The sequence below is a fragment of the Ylistrum balloti genome, unplaced genomic scaffold, assembly GCF_031769215.1.
Source record: "Ylistrum balloti isolate Yb309-2 unplaced genomic scaffold, AGI_CSIRO_Ybal_v1 Utg370136, whole genome shotgun sequence".
Lineage (NCBI taxonomy): Eukaryota > Metazoa > Mollusca > Bivalvia > Pectinida > Pectinidae > Ylistrum > Ylistrum balloti.
The window spans coordinates 895,289-914,538 of record NW_026782145.1 but is presented as its reverse complement, the minus strand read 5'-3'; the positions used below and the strand labels follow the sequence as shown (position 1 = coordinate 914,538).

Here is a 19,250-nt window from a genome sequence, read left to right as displayed (position 1 = left end):
TCTCTGTGGCTATTTCTGTCTCCAGTGCTCATCATTGTGTAAACTAACTCACTTTACAGAACCAAAAGGTACCATTCTAAGTTAGGCTGGCTGTTCTTACCCAGAATGTAATAACTTGTTGAAAAAGTACATTTTAGCCATTTAAACTTTCACCACTGGAAAGAAAGACTCAAAAGTTTCATGAAGTGAAAAGGGAGCTCAAATGTCACCAGTCCTGAGATGTGACAGGGAAGCCCAGATGTCACCAGTCTGAGATGTGACAGAAGCCCAGATGTCACCAGTCTGAGATGTGACAAGGAAGCCCAGATGTCACCAGTCTGAGATGTGACAGGGAAGCCCAGATGTCACCAGTCTGAGATGTGACAGGGAAGCCCAGATGTCACCAGTCTGAGATGTGACAGGGAAGCCCAGATGTCACTAGTCTGAGATGTGACGGAAGCCCAGATGTCACCCGTCTGAGATATGACAGGGAAGCCCAGATATCACCAAAACATATTGTGTGACAGTGGAGCCCTAATGTCACCGATCAGTTGGAGATGTGACGCGGTGTCCAGAGGTCACCAAACTGTCTGAGGTGTGACAAGGGAAGCCAAAATGTCACCATAAAATGTGAGATATGACAGGGAAGCCCAGTTGTCACCAATCATTCTAAAATGAGGCAGAGGATCCCAGATGTCACAGATCATTTTGAGATAAGACCGGAGAGTCTAGATGACACAAATCAACCATTTAAAGATGTGACAGGGGAGCTCAAATGTCACTTTTCAACGTGAAATTTGACATGGAAGTCCATATGTGGCAAATTAGTTTGAAATGTGACAAGAGAGCTCTGATGTAACCTTCCAGTGTGAGACAGGGAGCTCAGATGTCATCGCTCATTGTGGGTGGCTGTTGTAGATGCTTCCCAGTATCTGATGATAAGCTCTTGGCAGCAATGTTTAAGTGGCCCTACATTGTAGCCAGCAGTCAATTCTGTGTAATAAAACACGGTCCTCATGTTCATCACATTCAGGATGTACTTTGGCAGTACAGATGCTAACGTCTTACACTCTTGATGAGATGATATTGGGTTTTACTGGTTTGTACGATTAACCATTTTTTTTTTAAACATTTGTTTACAGTAATACATATCCCTTAATTAAGGAGATTTTATGGCTGGCCCCTGAGGTATGTAAGCTCATCTGGTCCCTCCAAATCTTCTACTCGGATAAGGGAAATTTAACCACATTTGATCAAACACATCTATTGGTGTAGCTCAGATTTTTTGCCCTTCAAAGGGCAGTAAGGGGAAATGTTTGATCAGAGGTTGTAGTTGTAACTTAGTCAAGAAAAAAGGATTTGCAAATGAATTTACCTGAATTTAATATCGACCTCTTTAAAGTAAAAGTGGGTGTTCAATATAGAAAAACTTAAGGCTACACCAAGTACAGTGACAGGTCCGATAGATATAAGACTTTCTTCAGTGTGTACATATTCTGTAAGGCTACACCAAGTACAGTGACAGGTCCAATAGATATAAGACTCTACAGTGTGTACATATTCTGTAAGGCTACACCAAGTACAGTGACAGGTCCGATAGATATAAGACTTTCTTCAGTGTGTACATATTCTGTAAGGCTACGCCAAGTACAGTGACAGGTCCAATAGATATAAGACTCTACAGTGTGTAGATATTCTGTAAGGCTACACCAAGTACAGTGACAGGTCCAATAGATATAAGACTCTACAGTGTGTACATATTCTGTAAGGCTACACTGAGTAGTGACAGGTCCAATAGATATAAGACTCTCTACAGTGTGTAGATATTCTGTAAGGCTACACCAAGTACAGTGACAGGTCCACTATATACAAGACTCTACAGTGTGTACATATTCTGTAAGGCTACACTGAGTAGTGACAGGTCCAATAGATATAAGACTCTCTACAGTGTGTAGATATTCTGTAAGGCTACACCAAGTACAGTGACAGGTCCACTATATACAAGACTCTACAGTGTGTAGATATTCTGTAAGGCTACACTGAGTAGTGACAGGTCCAATAGATATAAGACTCTACAGTGTGTAGATATTCTGTAAGGCTACACCAAGTACAGTGACAGGTCCAATAGATATAAGACTCTACAGTGTGTAGATATTCTGTAAGGCTACACTGAGTAGTGACAGGTCCAATAGATATAAGACTCTACAGTGTGTACATATTCTGTAAGGCTACACCAAGTACAGTGACAGGTCCAATAGATATAAGACTCTACAGTGTGTAGATATTCTGTAAGGCTACACTGAGTAGTGACAGGTCCAATAGATATAAGACTCTACAGTGTGTAGATATTCTGTAAGGCTACACCAAGTACAGTGACAGGTCCAATAGATATAAGACTCTACAGTGTGTAGATATTCTGTAAGGCTACACCAAGTACAGTGACAGGTCCAATAGATATAAGACTCTACAGTGTGTACATATTCTGTAAGGCTACACCAAGTACAGTGACAGGTCCAATAGATATAAGACTCTACAGTGTGTAGATATTCTGTAAGGCTACACCAAGTACAGTGACAGGTCCAATAGATATAAGACTCTACAGTGTGTAGATATTCTGTAAGGCTACACCAAGTACAGTGACAGGTCCAATAGATATAAGACTCTACAGTGTGTAGATATTCTGTAAGGCTACACCAAGTACAGTGACAGGTCCAATAGATATAAGACTCTACAGTGTGTAGATATTCTGTAAGGCTACACCAAGTACAGTGACAGGTCCAATAGATATAAGACTCTACAGTGTGTACATATTCTGTAAGGCTACACCAAGTACAGTGACAGGTCCAATAGATATAAGACTCTACAGTGTGTAGATATTCTGTAAGGCTACACTGAGTAGTGACAGGTCCAATAGATATAAGACTCTACAGTGTGTAGATATTCTGTAAGGCTACACCAAGTACAGTGACAGGTCCAATAGATATAAGACTCTACAGTGTGTAGATATTCTGTAAGGCTACACCAAGTACAGTGACAGGTCCAATAGATATAAGACTCTACAGTGTGTAGATATTCTGTAAGGCTACACCAAGTACAGTGACAGGTCCAATAGATATAAGACTTTCTTCAGTGTGTACATATTCTGTAAGGCTACGCCAAGTACAGTGACAGGTCCAATATTTACAAGACTCTACAGTGTGTAGATATTCTGTAAGGCTACACCAAGTACAGTGACAGGTCCAATAGATATAAGACTTTCTTCAGTGTGTACATATTCTGTAAGGCTACACCAAGTACAGTGACAGGTCCAATAGATATAAGACTTTCTTCAGTGTGTAGATATTCTGTAAGGCTACACCAAGCACAGTGACAGGTCCAATATATACAAGACTCTACAGTGAGTAGATATTCTGTAAGGCTACACTGTGTGACAGGTGTATAAGACAGTGTGTAGATATTCTGTAAGGCTACACCAAGTACAGTGACAGGTCCAATAGATATAAGACTCTACAGTGTGTACATATTCTGTAAGGCTACACCAAGTACAGTGACAGGTCCAATAGATATAAGACTCTACAGTGTGTAGATATTCTGTAAGGCTACACTGAGTAGTGACAGGTCCAATAGATATAAGACTCTACAGTGTGTAGATATTCTGTAAGGCTACACCAAGTACAGTGACAGGTCCAATAGATATAAGACTCTATAGTGTGTACATATTCTGTAAGGCTACACCAAGTACAGTGACAGGTCCAATAGATATAAGACTCTACAGTGTGTAGATATTCTGTAAGGCTACACCAAGTACAGTGACAGGTCCAATAGATATAAGACTCTACAGTGTGTACATATTCTGTAAGGCTACACCTACAGTGTGTACATATTCTGTAAGGCTACACTGAGTAGTGACAGGTCCAATAGATATAAGACTCTACAGTGTGTAGATATTCTGTAAGGCTACACCAAGTACAGTGACAGGTCCAATAGATATAAGACTCTACAGTGTGTAGATATTCTGTAAGGCTACACCAAGTACAGTGACAGGTCCAATAGATATAAGACTCTACAGTGTGTACATATTCTGTAAGGCTACACCAAGTACAGTGACAGGTCCAATAGATATAAGACTTTCTTCAGTTTGTACATATTCTGTAAGGCTACGCCAAGTACAGTGACAGGTCCAATATATACAAGACTCTACAGTGTGTAGATATTCTGTAAGGCTACACCAAGTACAGTGACAGGTCCAATAGATATAAGACTTTCTTCAGTGTGTACATATTCTGTAAGGCTACACCAAGTACAGTGACAGGTCCAATAGATATAAGACTTTCTTCAGTGTGTACATATTCTGTAAGGCTACGCCAAGCACAGTGACAGGTCCACTATATACAAGACTCTACAGTGTGTAGATATTCTGTAAGGCTACACCAAGTACAGTGACAGGTCCACTATATACAAGACTCTACAGTGTGTAGATATTCTGTAAGGCTACACCAAGTACAGTGACAGGTCCACTATATACAAGACTCTACAGTGTGTACCTATTCTGTAAGGCTACACTGAGTAGTGACAGGTCCAATAGATACAAGACTCTACAGTGTGTAGATATTCTGTAAGGCTACACTGAGTAGTGACAGGTCCAATAGATATAAGACTCTACAGTGTGTACATATTCTGTAAGGCTACACCAAGTACAGTGACAGGTCCAATAGATATAAGACTCTACAGTGTGTAGATATTCTGTAAGGCTACACCAAGTACAGTGACAGGTCCAATAGATATAAGACTCTACAGTGTGTACATATTCTGTAAGGCTACACCAAGTACAGTGACAGGTCCAATAGATATAAGACTCTACAGTGTGTAGATATTCTGTAAGGCTACACTGAGTAGTGACAGGTCCAATAGATATAAGACTCTACAGTGTGTAGATATTCTGTAAGGCTACACCAAGTACAGTGACAGGTCCAATAGATATAAGACTCTACAGTGTGTAGATATTCTGTAAGGCTACACCAAGTACAGTGACAGGTCCAATAGATATAAGACTCTACAGTGTGTACATATTCTGTAAGGCTACACCAAGTACAGTGACAGGTCCAATAGATATAAGACTTTCTTCAGTGTGTACATATTCTGTAAGGCTACGCCAAGTACAGTGACAGGTCCAATATATACAAGACTCTACAGTGTGTAGATATTCTGTAAGGCTACACCAAGTACAGTGACAGGTCCAATAGATATAAGACTTTCTTCAGTGTGTACATATTCTGTAAGGCTACACCAAGTACAGTGACAGGTCCAATAGATATAAGACTTTCTTCAGTGTGTACATATTCTGTAAGGCTACGCCAAGCACAGTGACAGTGTCTACAGTGTGTAGATATTCTGTAAGGCTACACCAAGTACAGTGACAGGTCCACTATATACAAGACTCTACAGTGTGTAGATATTCTGTAAGGCTACACCAAGTACAGTGACAGGTCCACTATATACAAGACTCTACAGTGTGTACCTATTCTGTAAGGCTACACCAAGTACAGTGACAGGTCCAATAGATATAAGACTCTACAGTGTGTACATATTCTGTAAGGCTACACTGAGTAGTGACAGGTCCAATAGATACAAGACTCTACAGTGTGTAGATATTCTGTAAGGCTACACTGAGTAGTGACAGGTCCAATAGATATAAGACTCTACAGTGTGTAGATATTCTGTAAGGCTACACCAAGTACAGTGACAGGTCCAATAGATACAAGACTCTACAGTGTGTAGATATTCTGTAAGGCTACACCAAGTACAGTGTCCACTATATACAAGATACAGTGTGTAGATATTCTGTAAGGCTACACCAAGTACAGTGACAGGTCCACTATATACAAGACTCTACAGTGTGTACATATTCTGTAAGGCTACACTGAGTAGTGACAGGTCCAATAGATACAAGACTCTACAGTGTGTAGATATTCTGTAAGGCTACACCAAGTACAGTGACAGGTCCACTATATACAAGACTCTACAGTGTGTAGATATTCTGTAAGGCTACACTGAGTAGTGACAGGTCCAATAGATGTTAGACTCTACAGTGTGTAGATATTCTGTAAGGCTACACTGAGTAGTGACAGGTCCAATAGATATAAGACTCTACAGTGTGTACATATTCTGTAAGGCTACACCAAGTACAGTGACAGGTCCACTATATACAAGACTCTGCAGTGTGTAGATATTCTGTAAGGCTACACCAAGTACAGTGACAGGTCCACTATATACAAGACTCTACAGTGTGTAGATATTCTGTAAGGCTACACCAAGTACAGTGACAGGTCAACTATATACAAGACTCTACAGTGTGTACATATTCTGTAAGGCTACACTGAGTAGTGACAGGTCCAATAGATACAAGACTCTACAGTGTGTAGATATTCTGTAAGGCTACACTGAGTAGTGACAGGTCCAATAGATATAAGACTCTACAGTGTGTAGATATTCTGTAAGGCTACACCAAGTACAGTGACAGGTCCAATAGATACAAGACTCTACAGTGTGTAGATATTCTGTAAGGCTACACCAAGTACAGTGACAGGTCCACTATATACAAGACTCTACAGTGTGTAGATATTCTGTAAGGCTACACCAAGTACAGTGACAGGTCCACTATATACAAGACTCTACAGTGTGTACATATTCTGTAAGGCTACACTGAGTAGTGACAGGTCCAATAGATACAAGACTCTACAGTGTGTACATATTCTGTAAGGCTACACTGAGTAGTGACAGGTCCAATAGATATAAGACTCTACAGTGTGTAGATATTCTGTAAGGCTACACTGAGTAGTGACAGGTCCAATAGATATAAGACTCTACAGTGTGTAGATATTCTGTAAGGCTACACCAAGTACAGTGACAGGTCCAATAGATATAAGACTCTACAGTGTGTAGATATTCTGTAAGGCTACACCAAGTACAGTGACAGGTCCAATAGATATAAGACTCTACAGTGTGTAGATATTCTGTAAGGCTACACTGAGTAGTGACAAGTCCAATAGATATAAGACTCTACAGTGTGTAGATATTCTGTAAGGCTACACCAAGTACAGTGACAAGTCCAATAGATATAAGACTCTACAGTGTGTAGATATTCTGTAAGGCTACACTGAGTAGTGACAGGTCCAATAGATGTTAGACTCTTTACCAAAGCTGGCCTGTACACTATACCAGGTGAGGTATAAAACATGGGTAAACTTGGTGTGAAATTTCTGATTAGTGTGGCCTTATTTACCTGTAATTATCTGTTCTGATGTTGAATTTGTGACAAGCACAATCTGATTACAACTCCTTCATTAGTGTAAGCTGATTACTCTAGTGATTTCATCTCACAATGTTATTTTCACTGTTTCTAACACATGGAATTCAAATCATATGCTTAAGAGGGCTCTCATATAGAAATTTGTCCTTAAATTGAAGAAATTTGTCCTTAAATTGAAGAAATTTGTCCTTAAATTGAAGAAATTTGTCCTTAAATTGAAGACATTTGTCCTATTATGGAAATATGTCTGGGTTATAAAGAGTTGTTCTTACAGAGCATACAGAAAGATGTCCTTATATAATATTGTCTTTCCTGATGGAAACCTTATACACGATTGGCGTTTTCCTCAATTGTACACTATTAGCGGTCATGATTCAGGTATATGACCAGAGTAAAACACTGTGTTTCACATGTCTAATCATCCCTATGTTTCCTACAGTATGAGCCTGAACAGTCTGGATGGTGATGAAGACACAGAAGATGATGATTTTGTGGATGCTAAAGAGCCACCCACCACACACGTGTCCCAGGGAGGTCAGGAGGCAGGGCTAGAGCACCCTGGAAACAGCCCCTCACACATGGACGCACTAAACATTTCGCCGGGGGAATCACCTTGTTCAAGTCCTAATAGTAGGTATCTAAGCAAACAGTATAAAGGCAGGACAACACCATACTACAGGGCAGCCCTGCTAAACTTCAATTAGAATTACAACAACACAGCCTTATACTACAGGGCAGCCATGTTAGTCTTCAGGTAGAATTACACAACACAGCCTAATACTACAGGGCAGCCCTGCTTGTCTTCAGCTAGAATTACATAGCACAGCCTTATACTGCAGGGCAGCCCTGCTAGTCTTCAGCTACAAGTACACAAGGCAATCTTACATTGCAGGACAGTACTGCTTGTTTTTTGCTAGTGTTTAGGACTATTACCTGACCAAGAAAATGTAGTGTTTGCCATTTTTTCTTCACTTCAATGACTTAGGTGCAATTATTTTGATGTGAATATGATTTCAGACCAGGACATGCCTGATGCCAGTATATATACCTCACCAGATCCAGGTGAAACTTTAGTGAGAACCTTGTACGGCCTGAAAAAGGAACTCATCTCACCCAGAGACAGAAAGGTACCAGCATAATGTTTGAAATGAAATATGACAGGATATATATTTTAAACCCACCATCGTGGGCTGTTGAAATTAACCTTTGTGCAAAGGCCATTGTCCTTAGTCTTTCTTGAGAAGTACAAGATGGATCATTTTCAAATTTCATATGTAGGTTTCCCTTTGTCCCTGGTTGTGCATTGTCCCATTTTGGAACTGAATTTAAGGGCAACATGGCCAACAGGAGGCCATCTTGGATTTTGCCAATGAATGGTTGTTATCACCATTTCTTGAGAAGTACTGGATGGATCATTCACAAATTTCGTCTATAGCTTCCCATAGATGACTTGTTTTGGCCTTTTGATTATGGAATTGATCAGGAATGCAAATGGGCAGACTGGCAGCTTGCTTGAATTTGAAAATTAAGGATTTTTATCACTTAGGATTGGTCAGATTGAAGGTCACAAGGGTAAAAAATTTTCAAACCTTCAAAAGACTTCTTTTGATTGACTTAAAGGCATAGAATCCTGATATTTGAGTGATAGGTTCCAGGAATTAAGTCCAGCAAAGTTTATTGAAAAGAAATAGCCTTGTTCAGTAATCAAGGTCACAGGGGTCAGCATTGTTTTAAAAAACTTACTCTGATTAACAAATAAGTGTAGAATGCTTGTATTTAGCTGCAAGGTTCCTTGAAGTAAGCCTGACAAAGTTGCAAAAATGAAATTACCTTGACCATATTCACAGAATTCAAATTTTTATGTCAGAAGAAAAGAATCTATCAGTTTTGTAGTAAGATTTATAACATACCCTCTGACACTGCGCTAGAATGGTGAAATTTAGCAAAACTTTAAATAGAAAATTTGTTCAACTTTTGTCAAACTTTTCTACCTATTTTTGTTTTTTAACATCTATTTTTGTATGAGAGTATCAGTAGAATTTTAATGGAATCCTTTCACTTACAGAACTAGTTCTTAGCTCATTATGTTTGATTTGTAGTCTCACCAACTACAGCAGGAATTAGGAGGACAGAGCGGTGAATCAGCAGATGAAGATTCCAGAATTCTGACAGTTCCACATTCCAATATTACCAAATCCTTGTCCACCCCCTCTATACCTGCAGCTGTTTCACCAGGTCTGTACAACATCACTGAGTTGTCTGCCCATGTTTTTGTACATATGGCTGTAAGATAGTGGTTTAGCCCATTTTAAGAATGTACTCTTCTGAAAACTTCAAAAAAAAATTTATGATGAATATCTTACTTACTTCCAGTAAAACATTAAAAGAATACATCTATAATGAATCTTGTTTCTCTTTACAGGTGAAAGAAAAGTACACAAAGACCCTAAACAGTAAGTGATCTTTTCTCACGCTCTCATCTTCCTTTTTTCACTTTGTTCCAGTAAGTTATATCATTTTCACTATTGTTGCCCATTTTTTTTTATCTGTTTTGCAATCTAACTTTTGTAAAAATGGGAGATTTTGAAGACATTGAAACTCATCAGATATGATAAGATCTATACAGAAATTTTAACCATGTTTATGGTATTCCAGTGTAGCTTAATATTTCACATTCATTTAGTTTTACTGGAAAATATTCTTGGAGATTGATAACGAAATATTCCATTTTACATCCCTGTAGACTCTCGCTAAACCTGTCAATAGTATTAAACACCTTTCATTCTGTCCATATGGAGACTGGTGTTTAGGCTGTATTATTCTGTTACTATGGAGACTGGTGTAACAAGCTCTATCATTCTGTTACTATGGGGACTGGTGTTTAGGCTCTATCATTCTGTTACTATGGAGACTGGTGTAACAACCTCTATCATTCTGTTACTACGGTGACTGGTGTTAAGGCCCTGTCATTCTGGAGGAAATATTCTTGAAAATTGATAATAAAGTATTCTATGTTTTGTCCCGCTAGATCCTCACTCAACTGAGCATTAAACACCTACCATTCTGTTTCTTTGGTGAGTGGGGTTCAAGACTGGATTATTCTGATGGTATAGTTACTGAAGTTTCTGATGGGGACAGAACTTCCTTACTTCTATGTACATTCCTGGGGTAAATCAGAATATTAGAAAAATAGAGATAATTGATATTAATGTTATAAGTATATTTGGTATCGTTTGAGCATTTTGAGGGCACAGCATCTGTTCTTTTTAAGGCAGGCCTATACCTTCTGTTATTTTAAAAGCTGAACCCCTGTTGGGTTGAGGACAGTAGACCAATTATTTTGAGATCAGGGCTTCTGTTATTTTGAAGGAAGAGCACTTCTTATTTTGATTGCAAGGCACTTGATATTTGAGGATATTTAGGCGTCTCTTACTTTGAGGACAGGACACCAGTTATTTTGAGGAAAGGACATCTGTTGTTTGAGGGCAGGGCACCTTGGTATTTTTAATTCAGGACACATGTTATCATCAGGATACCATTTAGTTACGGTTTTCAGATTGGCATGAACTGTGTTACTCCTTCATTTTTCTGTTTTAAATATTTATTTTCTTCGGCCCAAAGGACGACAGGACCTTACTTGTAGCTCAGCATCTGTCATCTGACATGCTTTTGAATGTCAGATCTTATTTCAATTGCATTTACAATTCAGATTCATTAGTATCATTGTTATGCATTAGAAAGAATTTCGAAACCATTGTTCCCGAAATTAAAGAAAACCAAGCATTTCATATGTTTAGAAGCTTAGTCCTAAATGCAGAGGAATTAGATTTGATTTGATTTCACACAGAAATTTTTAAGGCATTCATCATAGGATGTGATCTCCTTTCCATTTATCCTCCTTTCTTCCACCTTGAAAGACAGAGGGTAAGAATTCAAAGGGACTAGAGGATAAACTTTAAAAAAAAAAATACTCTAGAGATACATGTTACAGCACTTTTTACCTTACGTGGTTTAAAAATTACCTGAATGTGGAAACCCAAAATCTGAAATTATTTGTTTTATGTCAATAAAAAGTTTGTTGTCGCATTGGCAGAAATGCTACAACATTCTTTAGATTAGTTTACAAAAGAAACAGATGAGGGATATTGACATCTGAAATCTTTTAAATTCAGTTGTTCTGTATATTCACTCTACAGTTTTCTTTGATGTATATGCATTTTTCGGTGATCCGATATAAACTTGTATGTTTTCATTTTAATGCACAGAAGAGCAAAGCTTTATCGGTATGTTTTAAACACAGTATAGTCAGGCTGTAGGTATATATGTATATATATATGTAAATGTATTTTATTTTGCCTTGAGCAGTTGGAGGTTTTAAAAAACGGTCTAGGATGAGAGCATTGTCTGTAGATTTCTTTTTCTGTTCCTTATATGTGACTATTGTCATCAGTACAACATTACTTAGATACAATATCATTTATGGAATAATGAAAACACAATCAGTTTTGCATGAGGTATCTGGTTTTATTTTTACTAGAATTTTTTATTTTTTGTCTTTTCTTTTTCCATATCTACCTCTGACCCTCCAATAAAGAAAAGAATTGCGAAAGTTTAATCGGTACACACCTTTTGTTTTTATTGCGGTCATTGTGTAACAGTTTGTTGTTGTTTTACACAGAATGTTGCTATCGAATGACGCCCAGATTCCCTGAATAATGTCTGTGATATTTTGTTGGTTTTTGTCTGACTGTGGGGTTATTTTCAGAAACGATGTTCCAACTTATCTCCTCATACAAAAACTCATTGAAGAACATGAGTGAGTTGAGTTTTGATGTGTGCATGTGTTTTTTGTATTTACTTACAATACTCATCTTATCGCAATGTTTAACTAAATTCCATTGAAGGAGGAATGCCATTCTGATGGTTCAAGGGAGATAGTTCCCACTAAAAACAATGCCATAAGATTTGTTGTCTATAATAGTCGTTGCTGCTTAGGGTACAGATACAGATTACTGATAGCTATTTTTAATTCTATAAGGAGTACAAATTCTTTTGAAATTATTTGTTTTGGAACAATTACATAGTTTAATCTGTATCTCCAAAGAGTTTGTAAGCAGCTGCATGTTGCATGTGCAGGTGACCTTATTAAAGCTTGATTTGGACATGTTCTGGTGTGAATCGCATGTTAACTAATGCATGTTTGTTTGCATGATGTGTGTTGTCCCTATTATATGTAATGGAATCCCTGTCCTGAAATGCTTGTCACTGATCACAAACCAAACACCTCTATCTAAATCATCAAAATGTTTGCATTTTACTGTCATCACCAAATGATATTAGGACGAATGCCAAGTTGTGGTAATGCTACTCATCTGTTCAGATCACCTTTGAACATATCACTTGTCCTCTTTTGAATTTTCTAAATTAAATTTTTTCTTACTGAAAATCGAACAGAAAAAAAAATCAAAAGATAATGTCAGAATCGATAACATATTTGTTTAAGGTCCTTATTTTTTTCTGTATTTTATATTGTCTATAATCTTTTTCCTCAGAAAAGGAAATGTACTGCCTCTTAAATATGGATAATTCTTCTGCTACAAATTAATATGAATTACAAATCGGTTCAATTTCTGAAGCTTTAGACATGATGGTTTTGTTTTCTGTTGTCTGGTCTGCTGTTACTCTTGTAAAGTCTGTATGAAAATTTTTTACACTTCAATCTTTGCATATATTGGTGTTCAAAATCAAAATCCTTATTTAGTTAAGCCACTTCTAGATAGAATATGTTTTTATAAAAAAAGGTTAAATCAGTGCTAAAGATAAATAAAATATTTCTCAACTACATATTCGGTAATCAATGTTTTACAAGGAGCATGACATATATTACTAATACTTGGTATAGCTAGTGCCTTTGCTGCCTCTGTTATCTCAAGCTCTTGGGGACAATCAGTTTTTATTTCTTTTCCCACAGACTAAATAAAAATGTGTGGAGAACTATTTACTTGGTGAAGCAACAGAACACCTTTTCTCTATAGATTTGAAAAATCTCATCAGACACTCTTGTTCTTCCAAGTATGATATATTTGAATCATTCTTTTAGCGCACAATTTCGTCGTCAAGATGAAATAGAGGAAGATGATGATGAGAATACAAATCGCCTTCTTGGACAGAGTGACAGTCGGAGGCGGTCTCAAGTGTCACTCATTGACTTTCTGGCTGAGTAAGTCGGGGACTTGTGTGTGAGGTGGAGCATGGATGTGGGGAGGGCATGAAGTGGTTTAAGAGATGGGGAGTTGTGGGAGCAGATGTTTGCAGTGAAATTAAATGTGTCTCCAGAAGCAAGTTATCTTTCTTGTATAGGAGAAGTATAGTAAGCAGTGTAGCAAGGGAAGTAACTCAGTTTGCATTATACAGTAATACCTTATTATATATGTGTCAGTTTTTACTAAAAAATAATTGTTTCAGTATTGTTCAGAAGTTTGTTGTATGAAGTTGTCTAGAGATGTTTTCCATGTCTGTGTTATCACAGAGTTCTTAACACAAACTCTATATAATATTGTATTAGTGTATACTGCTTCTGCTTGATAACTTAATTCCTGTCTGTGCGTGCTGGTAGCTGGGACAGTGTAGATACTCATAATTACCCCATATATCTACCATAACTTACACTTTCTACTGCTGTTGATAGAATTCCAGTACTGCCATTTAACTGATATCACTGTTGTTATTCACAAAACGTTTATATATATTTGTTTTTTATTCTCCTTGGTTTTTTTAAAATATAATATGACATGTTTATGCTTTTTACTAATATAATTGTTTACAATACAAACAAGTGTGTTAAAAAAAACTTAGATTATAATCTAATTGTTGTTAATCATTAAGATCTTTAGATTCAGCAAAGTTGTCATCCAAGTCCAGACCTTTTCACATCATTTTCCTTATTTGTTTATTACTGAAACAGGAGTGTAAGTTTTGTACACAAATAAATGACCCACTTCATACAAGTAATTATACACAGTGTTTTGTGTATCACATATTTATGAAATCTTTTTATACCTCTAATTCATGAATTCAGCTTTGGTTGTTAGTAACACTGTACAAGGTTCATCATTCAAGGATTTACAAAAAGATATGTCATTGTCTAGTTCCAGTAGTATCCCTTAATTTGTATTACATGTGTCATTCTCTTAAGAAATAGCAGTGTTATAAGAAGAGAAAGAAATCTGAGATATTGTTCTAATTATTAGAAATCTTTTCAAAAAGCTCTGAAACTTAAGATAAATGATGCTGGATACTTCTTGTAGACAAATGTTTAAAATGTTCTGTTACAAGGGAAGACGTTGCCATTTTCTCACAAGAACATGGGGAGTAACAATTTTATAAACTTTATATTGACGCACAGTTTTATATATTTTAGTCTAATTCAATAAAGTTTTCCAAAGACTAGATAAATTCTGATTCTCAAATTAGTTTTACTTGAACTTAAACATATTTTATCTCTTCGCATTGCTAACTTCAGCAGCATCTGGCAGCGATTGCTTACGATGAAAAATATCTTCATCTTCAGAATAGATTGAACTAACAATTATATAAGATTATCTTTATGAAAACTACCAATTTTTTATGCAAGAAAATCCTCCCTGTCCCCCTTATTACGTCTTAATTTTCCAAGATAATATCTTTTCCTCGCTCAATCAGGTGCTTGATCACGGCATGTGTTTATGTACAAGAGTCTGGTTGAGCGAGACTACTGATTTTTCGAATGAGTAGGATCAATTAGGGGTAAATCTAGAGGGATTCAGAAGCATGTCATCTTGAATGAAAAATGCCAGTTATTTGATAACCTGACGGGTCAAACGGCCGAGTCACTTACTGAAGCCTAAATATCAGATCGATCCAGTAAAATCAAGTGAGTTGGCAATACTGACAAATATGTATACCGGGGTACTTTTTTTTTGATCTGCCACTACCGGTATTTGTTAGGTTTTGGCACACACTTTTAGATGACAAGCAATAGTGATTACTTGAATGAAAATGCTCACTTTTTTGTGTAGTTCTTCAAATCTAGAGGATTCATCCAAGTCCAGGAAAGAAGAAAAGAAACGAAAGCCTAGTGTCTTCTCTCGTCTTCAAAACAGTTACAGGACAAAAAAGGTAAGTCCTTTATGATATGACAATGGTAAGATACATTGAAGAGGAACTGGATATGTATGGATGCAGCAACACTTTTATATGTTTTTGTCGCTTCGAAGGTAATTAAACATGATCGTTGATGTATGTGTTTACACATAAAACTTTTAAAAATCACATCAACTGAGCACTGTGAAAACCTCAAAACATCATGTTTCTACATGATGTACTACTACGTCTACCAAACCATACAGTTTCTGTATTGCTGCCCCTGGTATATCACACACCTCCTATTTTCTCTAGGAAGGTAGAAAAGTGTGAGTGAGTTTAGAGAGATCTGGAGAAAACCCACATTGCTCTGCTTGGGAATAGGACTGCAGAGCAGCACGGCTGGTAAATAGTTGTATGTAATAAAATAGCGAGTTCTAATTAGCTCATTGGAGGTAGAATACAGAAGTTCGATTGGTTAATGAGGACATTGAACCTTGTATATGGCGAGGTAAGACATGTCCTTTGTTACATCAGGTATACAACACTTGACATGGCAATATGTGCTCATCACGTTCAGTTCAGATTCTACACGATTTGCTTCCAAATGCCTATGACTATAGCTATTAACCTGTTACAATACCTGGTTCTCATGATCCAAACTGAATAGATGCTTTCATGGTAATTAATTTTACTATCAACAAGCTGCTGTGGTAAGTGTTATAGAGTAGTATGTACTGGATCAGCTGTTTCACACCCTTCCCATCCTCCATTGCCATAGTTACTTGACTATACACCTACATGTTGTCATGGTTACCAGACTCACAACTGTGTTTTGATCTTTCATGTAAACATTGGGTCATTCAGGTTTCCACAGAGGTTAAATGTTCATGTCTTGTAAACATTGTGTCATTCAGGTTCTTAAGAGGTCAAATATTCATATCTTGTAAACATTGGGTTATTCAGGTTCTTAAGAGGTTAAATGTTCATATCTTGTAAACATTGGGTCATTCAGGTTCTTAAGAGGTCAAATATTCATATCTTGTAAACATTGGGTCATTCAAGTTTCCTCAGAGATGAAATGTTTATGTCCTGTAAACATTGGGTCATTTAAGTTTCCTCAGAGATGAAATGTTTATGTCCTGTAAACATTGGGTCATTCAAGTTTCCTCAGAGATGAAATGTTTATGTCCTGTAAACATTCGGTCATTCAAGTTTCCTCAGAGATGAAATGTTTATGTCCTGTAAACATTAGTTGATATCAAGTACAATGCTTACTTGTACTATGATCATTACTTTATGTTGACAAGTTAAATGTGAGAGAGTAAAGTTAATGAAGAGAAAGTTATTGTTACCCTTTTACATGACTAATTTTTTCGAGGTGAACTATGTTAACTGAGATATCATTTCCTGTTCTAGATGCACTTGTCTCATGTTAGGCAGTATTAGTCAGCGTCATCTTAGGGAATAAGTAATAATGACAATACAGTTTTCAATAATCCAGACACTTTCATTCCTGGCCAAAATTGTCCAGATTATGAGTTTTCTTGACCGCTGAGTTAATTCAATGAGACAATATAACCGGAGTTTTCTCCCTTGATTATTTCACAATAAAGTGTCATCAATTTGATGCTGTAGTATATACTGTGGATACAGATATTAATAAATGTCTTTCATTGTCTAAGTAACATTAATAATTAGATATGAATTAGAATTTCTAAAGTGAAAGTGATGATTGTTTTTCATTAAGGTCCGATATTGTGAATGATTCATTAAATGTCTGTGCTGTATCAATAGTGATGTTTAACTTACTTTTTTTTACTGGCTGTAGCCCAAGCTTTCTGAATATGATATGCACTGCTTACAATGTATTTAAATATGTTTTTACACAATATAGATGCTATTTCCCCAATAAATAATTTTGTCAGTAACTATGTATTTTTATTATCAAGGGAGTTAAATTGACTGTATGATGATCACATACCTATATAGTATTATACTGGAGTCTGTTAAATTGATATCAAGATGAGCACATACTTATATAGTATTATCAAGGAAGTATGTTTAATTGACTGTAAGATGATCACATACCTACATATGACAGTAGATATTTAATATATACCTGCTTGTTGGAGACTCTTTGATTTGAAAGCAATGAAACACTGTATCTATCCATGCGGTTATTCAAAAACTAAAAATACACAACTTTTCGTAAGCATCAACTGAAATCTCTGTAGTGTTAAATAGATATGAAAAAGTGATGAGGGACAATGTCTCAATCGTTTTAAGTCTTATCAAATTTGTGTTTCTTTGATTGATATCAAGGTTTAATAATATTTTCTTTATTTTATTTCATAAATGATTCTCATAACTATCAATTTCATACATAATACTTACAGAACACCAACACATCACTCTGTATAGAGCCTTTCATGTATAAATATATTGAATGATTCAGAATTAACTGCCGAAAGGTTTGAAAACAAAACCATTCCAAGACTTTGATATTTTTTTAATCTCTGTTGTATCAGAGAGGAGACTGTCAGTACAAAGGGAAATATCTGTTGTAGAGGACAGGGGTCTGTTGGCATGAGGGCGAATCTCTGTTGTATCAGAGAGGAGACTGTCAGTACAAAGGGAAATATCTGTTGTAGAGGACAGGGGTCTGTTGGCATGAGGGCAAATCTCTGTTGTATCAGAGAGGAGACTGTCAGTACAAAGGGAAATATCTGTTGTAGAGGACAAGGGTCTGTTGGCATGAGGGCGAATCTCTGTTGTATCAGAGAGGAGACTGTCAGTACAAAGGGAAATATCTGTTGTAGAGGACAGGAGTCTGTTGGCATGAGGGCGAATCTCTGTTGTATCAGAGAGGAGACTGTCAGTACAAAGGGAAATATCTGTTGTAGAGGACAGGAGTCTGTTGGAGAGGAGACATGAGGGACAGGAGTCTGAATCTCTGTTGTATCAGGGAGACTGTCAGTACAAAGGGAAATATCTGTTGTAGAGGACAGGAGTCTGTTGGCATGAGGGGGAATCTCTGTTGTATCAGAGAGGAGACTGTCAGTACAAAGGGAAATATCTGTTGTAGAGGACAGGAGTCTGTTGGCATGAGGGCGAATCTCTGTTGTATCAGAGAGGAGACTGTCAGTACAAAGGGAAATATCTGTTGTAGAGGACAGGAGTCTGTTGGCATGAGGGCGAATCTCTGTTGTATCAGAGAGGAGACTGTCAGTACAAAGGGAAATATCTGTTGTAGAGGACAGGGTCTGTTGGCAAGGGCGAATCTCTGTTGTATCAGAGAGGAGACTGTCAGTACAAAGGGAAATATCTGTTGTAGAGGACAGGTGTCTGTTGGCATGAGGGCGAATCTCTGTTGTATCAGAGAGGAGACTGTCAGTACAAAGGGAAATATCTGTTGTAGAGGACAGGAGTCTGTTGGCATGAGGGCAAATCTCTGTTGTATCAGAGAGGAGACTGTCAGTACAAAGGGAAATATCTGTTGTAGAGGAAAGGGGTCTGTTGGCATGAGGGCGAATCTCTGTTGTATCAGAGAGGAGACTGTCAGTACAAAGGGAAATATCTGTTGTAGAGGACAGGAGTCTGTTGGCATGAGGGCGAATCTCTGTTGTATCAGAGAGGAGACTGTCAGTCAGAAGAGAGGACAGACTGTTGGCATGTCTCTGTTGTATCAAGAGGGAAATATCGTACAAAGGGAAATATCTGTTGTAGAGGACAGGAGTCTGTTGGCATGAGGGCGAATCTCTGTTGTATCAGAGAGGAGACTGTCAGTACAAAGGGAAATATCTGTTGTAGAGGACAGGAGTCTGTTGGCATGAGGGCG

The 19,250-nt window shown here is 37.3% G+C and overlaps 1 protein-coding gene across 1 annotated transcript in view; it reads left to right on the top strand.

Moving 5' to 3' along the window:
- Positions 1-19,250, top strand: part of LOC132550631 (A-kinase anchor protein 13-like) — a 170,851-nt gene that overhangs the window by 74,017 nt on the left and 77,584 nt on the right. The window contains exons 10-16 of the mRNA XM_060214723.1: positions 7,728-7,918; positions 8,306-8,415; positions 9,388-9,523; positions 9,711-9,741; positions 12,054-12,104; positions 13,389-13,508; positions 15,346-15,445. Coding sequence (XP_060070706.1) covers positions 7,728-7,918; positions 8,306-8,415; positions 9,388-9,523; positions 9,711-9,741; positions 12,054-12,104; positions 13,389-13,508; positions 15,346-15,445 — 739 coding nt within the window. The remainder of the gene's footprint in view (positions 1-7,727; positions 7,919-8,305; positions 8,416-9,387; positions 9,524-9,710; positions 9,742-12,053; positions 12,105-13,388; positions 13,509-15,345; positions 15,446-19,250) is intronic.